Source organism: Poecilia mexicana, unplaced genomic scaffold (genome assembly GCF_051168715.1).
Source record: "Poecilia mexicana isolate PSO_F unplaced genomic scaffold, ASM5116871v1 scaffold_7, whole genome shotgun sequence".
Lineage (NCBI taxonomy): Eukaryota > Metazoa > Chordata > Actinopteri > Cyprinodontiformes > Poeciliidae > Poecilia > Poecilia mexicana.
In genome coordinates, this window is record NW_028263376.1 from 23,031,616 (window position 1) to 23,043,688 (window position 12,073).

General features: G+C 40.1%; 1 protein-coding gene across 1 annotated transcript in view; it reads right to left on the bottom strand.

Annotated features, from left to right (window-relative positions):
• Window positions 1-1,466: 1,466 nt before the first annotated feature.
• The window catches only part of LOC106911748 (poly(rC)-binding protein 4-like), a 46,875-nt gene continuing 36,268 nt past the window's right edge, over window positions 1,467-12,073 (bottom strand). Inside the window, exons 10-14 of the mRNA XM_088007285.1 lie at window positions 8,773-8,814; window positions 7,902-7,977; window positions 7,392-7,441; window positions 3,164-3,333; window positions 1,467-2,412 (exon numbers count right to left, since the gene is read on the bottom strand). Of these exons, the coding sequence (XP_087863411.1) occupies window positions 2,067-2,412; window positions 3,164-3,333; window positions 7,392-7,441; window positions 7,902-7,977; window positions 8,773-8,814 (684 nt within the window). The 3' untranslated portion in view covers window positions 1,467-2,066. The remainder of the gene's footprint in view (window positions 2,413-3,163; window positions 3,334-7,391; window positions 7,442-7,901; window positions 7,978-8,772; window positions 8,815-12,073) is intronic.

Below are 12,073 nucleotides of genomic sequence, written 5' to 3' on the forward strand. Positions count from 1 at the left end.
TATATTTGATTAAAATAATTTAATTAGATCTGTCTAGCTCTGTGCTTAGGATTGCTGTCCCTCTCTGACCTTCGTTCCAATCTGAAAACTTTTTTTTAAAGCCTGTAACAGGATTTCTTACTAGATTTCTCTGGACTTAGCTGCAACCATCTTCCATTAATGCTGATTAATGAGACAACGTCTGAAGGCAATGCACTCAATTTTACTCAAGGATTTTAGGGAAAAAAGGGCTTTTTATTTGTAAAGAAATTATAAACCTTGCATCAGTTGTGGATGAAGAATAAAAGAATAGATTTTGGTCACATCTGACCCATGCACCTTCTTCCACATTGCTCGTGTCCCCTGGCTTCTGAGAAAAAAATCATTCTTTCAACAATGTCTTTATTTTTGTACGTCTCCAACAAAAGTCAGCATTTGACTGACAGTTATGTCAACAAATTCTCCCACCTGAGTCGTGACTTGCTGTAGCTCGTCCAGAGTTGCCAAGAGCCCCTCGGCTGCTTCTCTGATTAATTCTCTCCTTACCTGTCAATTCAAGTGGACAGCCAATGTCTCGCTAGATTTGCATTTGTGCCACCCTGTTCCAATTTTTGGATCATTGATTTAATGTGGGCCCAATAAACAACAGAAAAACCTAAAAAAATAGTAGGAAACACAACAAAAGGAACCAAACAACACACAATTTCAGAAAGGAAAATCTTGTAGAAGAAGTTCTCTTTCACTGAGTTCGTGTATCTCCTTATTAGATACTATATGCAGGGAACTGTTTTCTGAAAAAACCTTAACATCTATCAATGTAAACTTAATTTCTTCACTGATGTTTTGAATTATGACGTGGTGTTTTAGCTCTTTTTGTCCAACATAGTTGACACACCGTCAGTTTGACTTATCTTCCAAGATGTGCGTTTTTTTTTTTTTTTTTGGTCAAGCAGGGATTGCAACCTCAGTGTTTCATACATTTATGATGCAGGCACAAGAAGAAAAAGAAGAAAGGAGAGTTCGGATAAAAGGCAGCCAGCTCCTTCTCCTGAGGATTATGTTGCTGTAGCACATGCAGATACTACATGTGTACAGCAACAATGTTCTCTTCCTCCACCCCTCATTTCTCTCTTTTGGATTGTGCTTTTTTTTTGTTTTGCTTGAAAACTTCTCTGCCTTGGACTCTGACTATATTTTGTCCTAAGGGACCTGAAGAGCAAGTTGCACATAAAAGAGGATTCTGAGCATTCTTACATTAATGTCATGGCGGCTGAGATATTTTCTGTTTTGGTGTTTATTCTGCAGTCGTTAGGGGCTTGAGAGCACCATGATGAAAAGCCCCTCTCATGTGTTTGTCAACAAAAACAACAAACTGAGCAACCCTGAATCTGATCTTGCATCCTCTATTTAATAAAATATAATCTACTGCATTTATTCTGAAACAGGATCGGCTGCTCGAATGAATTTGGAAACAGATGTACCTGACGTATCAGAAAAAAACGACTTTTAATAAATGAAACAATACTAATAAATAAAGATTAACCAAGTTTTACGTTCAAAGTGAAATCCAACAAAAACAGACATAACACTGAAGTAAAGTACAGTACCAGAGCAGAAATTATTTAAAAAAAAAAAAAAAAAGACACCCTGGGACATTTACAAATTGTTTAAAAACTTCTGGAGGCAAACAGACATTGTATAAAAGCATCAAACAGTAGACAGAGATTCGATTCTGATTACAATTTACAAATTTATTGAAGGATAAATACTTTGCTATTTTTTATTTTGTTTTTTACTTGTGGTACACATGTAAACCTTTTAAACACATGTCCTTGTGGTGAGTTTTTTTTTTTCCTTCTTTTCCCCAAAATGATCAATAACACTAATGAGGCGATGATGAAACCAGTCCATAGATTCACGGGAATATGACAAATTATAACTGTAAATTAACCTTTAACGGCATCCTCCAATGGTCTCCGTTGCTGCATCGTGGAGTTCAAATCCGGAGCATCTCCTCAGGTGGATATGGCTACATCAGGCGTTTCTTCTGTAGAGGAGCGTTGCAGCTGTCTTTCAGCAGACTCTCGTCAGTAGGGAGCAAACTTCTGTCTCTCTGGCTTTTTGATGCAGTTTGCTGAGGAGATCTTGGCGGTGTAGGCGGCAAGGGTGGTGTGAGAGGGCGCCGCGGTGGCGGCCACAGTGGGGGCGGGGCCAGACAGAGTCAGAAAGGGGACCGATTTCATCCCCAGGAGGCCAGAGAGCGGCACGGCACCATACGGGGTGCCCAACATGTGAGCGGGGGTCAGCGTGCCGACGGCGGCCAGAGTGGGTGCGGAAGAGGCGGTGGGGGAGGTGGGCTGGGTGAAGGCCATGTTGAGGTCCACCGGAGAGGCCATGGTGGCTGCTTGGGCCGTGGATTTGGCTGTCTCTAAACTGAGACGGTAAGAATAAAGAGACATGAAGACAGGAAAATGGATTACTGGATTGAACTGCATCGCTATTCTGCAATTAAAGGCAGAGCAGAGGTGTTTTATGGTTCCAGCATGGGTGGTATGTTCAGTCAGTATCTTAGCAGTAGATAGCATTCTGCTTTGTCTCAGTTTTTGTTAACAAAAATAAAGTTAAACCAGAAAAATGAGCAAAGGTTTTGTCAGAGCAAAGTCAGTTATAAAAGCTAAGTTATGTCATATTTGTACTCGGTGTAGTTAATAATGTTTACAGTATTGTCACGCAAAAAGCTGGAAAATGTATGTGACCTTGTGAATGTGATGAGAAAGATCAAAACATTCCTTAAGCAGGTAGTTTGTCCATTATTCTGGCATAAAGCAAACAGGATTACATTTAATAAACTCACCTGAAACATTTAGTCTGATTTGATGTCTCACCATGAGAAAAAAAAAAGTTGTCATTTGTAATTTTTTCTCATTTTATTCACTTTCCTTAAATAAACAAATCCTGTTTGCAAGGATTGAGTGCGATTTGAAACTATGTTCTAAAATACAATACTACATTATAAAAAAAATGTCACCACAACCTAATTCAGGTTTTCTTCATTGCCTTTTGCGACATCACGAGCAGCAGAATGCGGCACCTCATTAATACTTATGACTTCTGACCCTCTCGAGCCAGTGTGCTCCTCCTGCGGCAACTCATTAGATGACACTTGCGTGTCACTGGGTCTTACCAGGAGGTAATGAGGTACTGGGCCAGGTTGATGCTGACTGGTGTTCCTGTGATGGTGACATGGCGATCGCTTGTTCCATCCAGCTGGCTGCCAATTTTAATCTGAGCTCCCGACACCTGCCGGATCTCGTTGATCTTGGTTCCCTGACGGCCAATGATTGAGCCAATCAGCTGCAGAGGTTAAAGGTCAAACAGTGTGCAGGGTTAATAATAGTATTACATTTCAGAAATCAACACGGTTACAGATTGTTTCTGCTTCTTCTTCTTCTTTTTTTTTTTTTTTTAATCAAATACGTTTTTTACTCAATACATTTTTTAGATGGCTATTTTCCTGACTAAAATATAATGGATTGGATGCTCTATCCTTTTGGACTGTGTTTATCTTCAAATATCTTAAAAACCAAAATAGCCAAAAAGTTGGGCAAAAATTCAAATCATAAATAGATAAATTACTTCAGCAACAAAACGTTCTGACCGAAACATGCTCTAAGTTACTGTTGTAACAAAAACAGCGAGACATGAGAAACCTGGACTGCTGTTTCGCTGACCTGACGCTGACAAATTCAAATATTGCAGTTAGGTTGCTGCTCTTTAGTTGTTTGGTCATCCATCATGAATGTCAAATGCACTTTTCTACCCTGCCGGGGTCTGGCTTAATTGCTGCTGCGTAATAACGGTAAAGGAGACGGGATGAGGCACATTTGCCTCTCATTAATCTGAGTAGCTAAAAGGTTATTGATTCCTCAGAGTGGTGACGGCTTCCCAAACAAATCACTTCCCAAACAAACGCTAGCTAGATGCATCTCTGCACTAATGGAAAAACATAATGGGAAAATAGCTCGAATGCACAACATACGTTCCTGTTCCCGTCGGCCTGAGCGTTCTCTCTGCTGGAAGCAGAAGAGACAACGACCAGGCCTCCTCTTGCGTACCAAAAAACATTATTACTTTTGTTCTGCTTTAGTCACCCCCACCTGGACCCCAGGCTGTTTAGTGACAATGGATATTTAGCGGGAGCGGAGTTAGCGGCTACATATGAACTCAAGTGCAGGTGTCAGGTGCCCAAGCAGCAGAGTTTACGTAGCCAAATATACAGCAAGTGAGGCAAACAGTGATGGAATGCTTGTAAGATGAGTGTGTGGCAAGTGCAACAGCTGCTGATGTTTATTGACCACTGACTTTGTCTTGACGTGTAACACACAAACTCTGGATTTCTTCCGTCTGCGTTTCTCATTTCTTTCCTGACAAGGAAACGCCGCGGTCCAAAATCCGTCAGAGCGACTTTGCCTGGGTATTATTGGCTCATCAGGTGGGGTGAGGGGTGAACAGAGAGCAGCCAGCCCAAAGAGCAACACTACAGACAATGGTCGCCACAGACCACATATAGCTGATAAAGCCTCTTCCTAACTGAGAGCAACAATCTCCACCGGCTATCAATAGCATACAGCTGTCATCAGCTCGCCTGCTTCGGCGCTCATGACCTCATACTGTTATCATTTCTGTATGAACAACCTGAGAAAAAGAAAATCTAAATATACGCAGGTGTGATTTCACGGATGATTGCATTCGTTAAAAGCGACTCCGCACGGTGCCCCTGGTCTACTTGCGGCCTATATATCGATGAGTTCCTGCTGAGACATTCATTTAAAAAGGACACAGGAAGAGGGATGAGGTGGCGAAGGGTGTAACCATTTTTCTTCCTGCTAAATCTCCCCTCTTTCGCAGAGGCACAGCAGCACAATGCTGACTGGGTGTAAGCAGTTTCTGAGAGCATCTGTGAGCCTCTGTGTGCGTGTGTGTGTGTGTGTGCACACATGTAAGCCTCCTTTAGGGCTTTAGTGTGCGATCACAGAGTGGGTTTGTGCAGCTCTAAGGAGGATGGGGGAGCGGGGGTTTTACGGCGGGCCGAGGAGGCTCAGTCACGGCTGTAAGTCCTCTCTTCTGGAACAATGGCTGGAGCTCACAGCTGTCCCTGTCACGTACCGCGCTGGACTCCCTCGGTCCTCTGGTACATTGTGTTGTTCGGTATGTGGGGGTTTCTTTGGGGATGGGAGGCAGTAACTGGGGAACCTGCTGGTTATTTAGAAATGATTAAGGCATCTAGCTATATCCTACACACTATCCAGAAAATGAAAACAATGGCTCTATTTTTATTTTTATTTTTTCTGTCTTTAGGATAAATTATGTCTGTTGCTGATTTGTCATTGCTCCTGCTAAATAATGCCATAAAACCTACACAATAGTGTAAGCACAGGTCCATGCAAAACTATTGATACCGCTGAAAATTTTTAACATTTTCTTTTTCTCACAACCTTCAACGGGACTTTATTCAACAGGGCAAAACAAAGCTGCACACATACTCAGGCCCCTAATATGGTACCCGTAAATAAAATCCAGTAGAGATACCTACAGAAGTCAAATGTTTAGTAAAAAGAGTCCGAGTGTTCCATGAAGGAAAAGATTAGTAAGCAAAAGGGATCAATGCTGACAAATCATGAATAATGTTCTAGAGAAGTTTAAAACAGGGTACGGATATAAACCAATGTTCAATTTTTAAACTTCTAACAGAGCATTGCTCAGTCCAGCATCTGAAAATGGAAGGAGGGCAGCACGACTGCAAACCTAGCAATAAATAGATATCTATCTAGATAGGTATCTATCTTGTACAGACTGACAGGCTGTGCAAGAAGAGTCTTAATCAGTCACTCTGGAGGAGATGTACAAGGCCACAACTCAGGTGGGAGAATCTGTCCAGAAGACAGATTAGACAGATTGGATTTATGGAAGAGTGGCAAGAAGAACCTCATGGTTTAAAGAAAGCTGTCTTCATCTTAGTTTGCTTCAAGCCAAAAGTGAAAGAGCGAACCGTTCTCTGGTCAGACGAATGCTTTTTTCTTCTTCCTTTTTCTTATTTATTTTTTTTTTGGAATACCTGCAGTAAACAAATCCCCCCCCCCTCACTATCTACTCAAAACCCCCAAACAAGACAGAGGCAGCATCAAGTTCAGGGGAGGCTTTTCTTCATGAAAGACAAGGAAGTGTCACAGTTGGTGGGAGGATGGATGGGGAAAACTGTAAGACAATCTTTTAAGAAAAAAATATTTGGAGTTTAGAAAATATTTGAGACTGGAGTGGAGGTTTGCCTTCCAGCAGGACAACACCAAACGTACAGTCAGCGCTACAATGGGATAACTTAAATCAAAGCTTATTCATATGTTAGATCCAAATCCAGAGAATGGATGTTCACAGGCACTCTCCATGCAATCTGACTGAAACAGTGCAATTTTCCAAGGAAGAAAAATGGGCAAAACAAGCTGGTAGAGATATTCCCCAAAAGATTAATATCTGATTCCAGCATGCTGAATGAAATACACAAGATATTTGATATTTGTTTGTAAAAAAAATAATAATAATGAAAGCCGTGAATCTTTTCCGGTTCTCTTCACAATTATCCACTACTTTGTGTTGGTTAACCAGATAAAATCTCAATAGAATACATTGACTATTGAGCTTAATGTGTTAAAATGTGAAAAAAAAAAAAAAAAAAAAGCTCAGTGGCTTGAAATACTTCTGCAAGACACTGTAAACACGGACCATATTGTTTAACATACTCTGCAGCGTTTCATTTGCTGTTCTGAGGATATGAGTGATAAATATTCATAGACTCCATTGCAGTATTTACTTCTCTTATTGTTTGGAGGATGCAGCCGTGTAACAGCAGAACTGACATCGAAGCAGCCACGCCTGACGCCGGACTGATTATTTCATTGTGATTTTTGCTCTGAGATCAGAGAGTCTGCTCATCAAACCCGAGCGGAGGCTGAGCAAGTGAAGAGGGAACGGATCTTTCTCTTTCTGTTTTCTTATTGGCTGTTTTGACAGCAGACAGCTTCTAAGTAGGTCAGGAAACATGAGAGGATTTCACTGATCACTCATGGGAGCGAGTCTAAGACACTGCGAGTGCAGACCGCACAATAATGCAAAAACGGATCCATATCGGCTCAAAAATCCTTTTAACCTTGGCGTAGTCCGAGGTTAGGATAATGAGGGGATAATTAGTGAGTTGCCCACATTGCTTTTATCTCTTTTGAAGTCACACTGCAGCATCTTCGTGGCTGCATCTCATCACCTGCTGCAGAGCTGTGTGAATGTGAGATGAGGACTGGATGTAGAAATACCGACACTTAAAAAACACACACAAAAAAAAAAAACAAGTGGATTTTTCTTACATCATTGGGAATAAGAAGCTCCTGAGATGTTTGAGAGTTTGAGTCCAAACCTGAGAGAGAGAGAAAATAGAAGCATTCAGAGAATAAAACCAACATATCAGAGGTTTTACATAAAAATTGAGCTCCATCAGTTTGTAAAGCTGAACAATCCACCCCTGAGGTGCTGCAAAAAAAAAACTTTATCAGTGGTAAACTTGCAGATACAGCCATTTACATTTCAATGGTTCCATGTTTAACACGGCACCTTCCCCCACCCTCCCAGTTCTTTGACACTGCAGAACATATCATTACACATAATACTTTCTCAGTCAGGCTGTCAGGTTCAAGAGAGCTACGAAGCCTTGTCTCCTCCCGGCGAACTGACAAAGCTCCAAATCAGCTCGGCTAATAACAGCCGACCTTTACCTCCCATAACTGTGGGCAGGTTAAAAAAGCCACATATGGTTACAGTGGGGGGTGTGTCAGAGCAACGGAGTACAATCAAGAGAAGTCCTGACTAATAACACATACCAGGCATGATTGTCGAGGCAGGCTGGGCAATGGGACTCAAGCCTTGCTGCATGGACAGCTGGTGCAGCTTGGCCAGCTGGAAAACAAAGAAGAAGAACTTGTACCAGAGACACGTGAACCACAAACTCATCAAGTTGTATAAAATTTAGACACGGGCCATTACGCTGCTCTCACAGTAAGATTCCTTGGCTAAAAGTATGTTTTCATTGTTCCTCTAAAACACGAATTACATGATCTAATTAGCTACAGATTCAAAAGGGAGAAGCAACAATTATTCCTACTGCTGCAGAGATTATATAACACACTGCGTATGAAGCAGCTGTCACATTCTTTCCCGTCCTCCCACGTTTGCCAGTGTACTGAAAACAATTCAGGTCTAAATGTGATGAAATGGACAATTTGTGGAACATCAAGTCCTGTCATGTCTTTTAATCTATAGGTGTCGCTTTCGAATCTGAATAGTGTTCATGCATTAGGATGAGGAGTGTGGAATTCAATGGTCAGCTGTGCTTTTTCACGTTCCATATTTAAACAGCAACTGACCATCTAGAAATTAAATATATAGATGTGGCCTCTAGTGCTCAGATTATTATTAGAAGAATAGATATTATGTTGCAAGACAATGCAGCGTAGTGTGAGATTAAGTTTCTTCAGTTTGCTGACCACCAACAGAGAACTGAGGATCAGCATTGCAGTACTCTACAGCATGTCCTCCAGTACCTTAACATCTCAATCAAAGGACCTAAATATGCAGCAATAATAGGACAATAGGAGCAGCTTTGAAACGCAACATTTTAAAACCTCTGTATAACTTGCTATCATAACTGGCCCATGTCTAGTTAAATCACAATCCTCCTAGAAGCAGCCATACCTCTGAATGTGGAATGCCATATTGATTTTGCAAGGTGTAGGCCTGTAACAGAGCATTCTGCATTAGTTAAATTGTAGCAGTAAAAACATCACACAGGCAATAAATTTGCAGCTTCCTAATGAAAGTGCTTCACTGTGAATACAAGCTGTTTTTGCTAAATAACATGGAGCAGAGAAGGAAACAGATGGCCGCATTTCCACTAAAAAGAAACAGTCATTGGGTAAATCTAAAGTATAAATTCATTCTTGTTCTCATTGATTGATTCAGACACAACTGTTAGCTTTTGTTTGACCCAGTGTGGAAATGTCCTTTCTGTGTATTTTTCAGAGCTGTTGCCATGATAGAGGTCAATAGTATTTGAGTTGTGTTGCCAGCAGCATTAAAAATAGCTTATTAAAGTTTTACAAAGAACTGCTCTGTCTGCAGTTTTCTGTTTTCCTGGACAATCTACACATATGAAAAGAAACATTTCTATACTGGGTCCAGAGCTTATTCCAACAATGAAGGTTTTATGGTGGCCTTGAAAAAATATATTGTTGCAGAGAAACACTCTTTTGATCCATTTAACGACTATGTTATAAAATAAATGCACCTTACATGTCAAATATTACATACAATAATAATAATCTACAGTAATGTACCATCACTGCAATAATGGGTTGAAACAAAACAAAAAAAAATATCCAAATGTATTTTTTTCACCATGGTTTAACTCCAATTACCTAACCTGAAGTAATAAATAATTTTTTCCCACCTCTTTTGCTGAAATCCATATAAAAATAAAGGAGATGGTTATTTGCAATGAACTATGTACCTGATAACACAATGTCAGGCAAATGGACAGAATATTAAGATTATTGCATTTTTCAGAGCTTTGTGCTACACAAACATAAATGTCCTTATAGCAATGAAGAGTCTAGCATATTAATAAACACCCAAAAGCATAAATATTTCACACTTGGTGAAGCTGACAGGGTCCCATTGATTACTGTGTGCATTTTCAATGTACTATAGGAGAAAGAAACCTTTAAAATTGATTCATGTCCAACATACAAATCCCACTCTTCTGGAGTGAAACTCAAGCTTTTGCTTTATAGTTTGCTCTTCGTTCTCCTAATGTAACTGGACCAAAATCATGTGTACTGAACTGCAGGTAGTGTGTCCTAACACTAATAATGTTTAGTTGTGCTATGCTAACCATGATTATCATTATGTGTTTTCCTGGTTTTGATAACTTGCAACACTAAATTGCCAGTTATCTTTTTGAAACCAGCATAACGTTACAAAAAGATTACAGTCGATATGGTTTTAAATATTTATTGAAAAAAAATACATTACGCAATATGCGTAGCATGTGTTTTATCAATGCAGGTTCTAGTCTTATTAAACAAATGAACAGGAAATGGCTGAACACTGACTGTTCATGTCATAGCAACAAAGCTATGACATGAACAAAACCTAACATTTTCCATGAACGTCAAGGAAATCACATAACTTTCTGTTCTGATTCAGCTTGTCTTCAACATTACAAGAAAAGTACCAAGGTCAAAAAGTTGCCTCGGAGCTCAGTGAGACAATTCTGCTCAAAGTTTGCTGCATATTATGATTAAAACTCCATAAAAGAAATCCAAAGTGCTTTTCCAAAGAGCAGGATAAATCTGGAATCTGGAGTGGTTTTTGGCACATGATGCAGGTTGTTCACTCAATCAGATAAAGCCGCACTAGGTAAGGCCAAGGACAACAGCTGGATGAAATGGTGGAAAAGCAGCTGAAACAGTAGATTCACTGTGTGTTTGGCTTCATCCGCTACTGACTGAGAGTAATACAAAAACTCCTTAGAAATGTCTTTGTTTAGGGGCAGCAAAATGTTGCACATTACTGAGAAAATAATCTTTCGTTGATAAAAGCAAAATATTTCAAAATTCCTGCGGGAGAAAACAAATATGTCAATGCAGAAGAGATGCTGAAAGTGCCAACTCAAAAGAACTGCAGAACAGAATTTTATCAAAAATAATTCTGCCACAATTGACAAGACCAAAGACAATGAATTTATCAGTCAACTAAATTAATAATGTTAAGTTTCTGGTCTTGTATTTAAGCCAAGTTAAACAGAGACCTCTCAAAAACGTTTATTGTAAGATGATTGATTGTATAATGGTGTCCATTGTGAGTTCCTATTCCAGTCAAGCTCAGTTTTGATTTTTATGTCTGTCATTACAGCACCAATGCTAATTGTTAGCAGTGATTTGAATTTTTGGTAAATTGCAATCTTGCTGATAAACATTAATAAAATTTCTTTAGCCATCCTACTCAAGTTGTGATAGTTAAATAATAAAATACTGCAACATTTGTGCATAAAGTCATGTTTAATTTAAATGATCTTTGTTGTTCTTTTAGTGAATCGCCTTGAAACACTCAGGGAGGGCAGAACGACGTCCTTAGTTGTCTGTGGTTATATGGTGATAATGTCTCAGGATCTACTTAATGAACTCTGCTTCTGAGGGCTACATTGCTACATACGCATTAAAGTTGCACTTGATCATTGACAAACGATTGCAGCCAGGTTTTATTGCTGAGAAAGCAAAACGATACATTTAGGTAGACATTTCTGAATAAAAGGTGAACTGTGGAAAATAACAGCTGAAGCCTCAAAACTCAAGAGACCATCCAACAGCTGAAAAGTAAAATATGGATCTATGGATGTATCTATCCATCTGAATAATTAAGGGGGTGTCTTTATATCCCTCCCTCATTACAGTTATGGCCCTACCAGACAGCACTTAGCTTAACTCAATTTTGTCTGACGCCAGCAGTCTGGAATCTATTACCAGTCCATTCTATGCGGCCATAAATGGGAGAGGAGAGCTCATCCTTGAACTGTATCAATGCATCAAAGCTGCGTCTAAATCCGGAAGATCAGAAACAGTGTAAATTCATGAAACATTGGTAGAATTTACAAACCCACTTAATGCGTTGAATGTTTAGATCTTACTATCCTCAGCCAGAGGCTGCCCTTTCCATGCTGACAACATAACGGCAGCTTCCTCTGCTGTCATGGGACGAATACTCCTAAAGCCGAAATGTTTGTGGTGCAGAGCTTGGCGGGACAAAAAAAGACACGGTGGATCTGCGGTGGTGGTGCGCAGTGGCATCAGGTTTCGGCACTGCTTATAGCTCCTATGAAAGGCAAGAACAATAGCTGCAGCTTTGCGCTCAGCTGTTGGTTGTAATGCCTCATACCGCGTATTGGACTGTGTTTCTGTGCACCTCCAGCACAAGCCGTGCTCTCTATCATCACTCA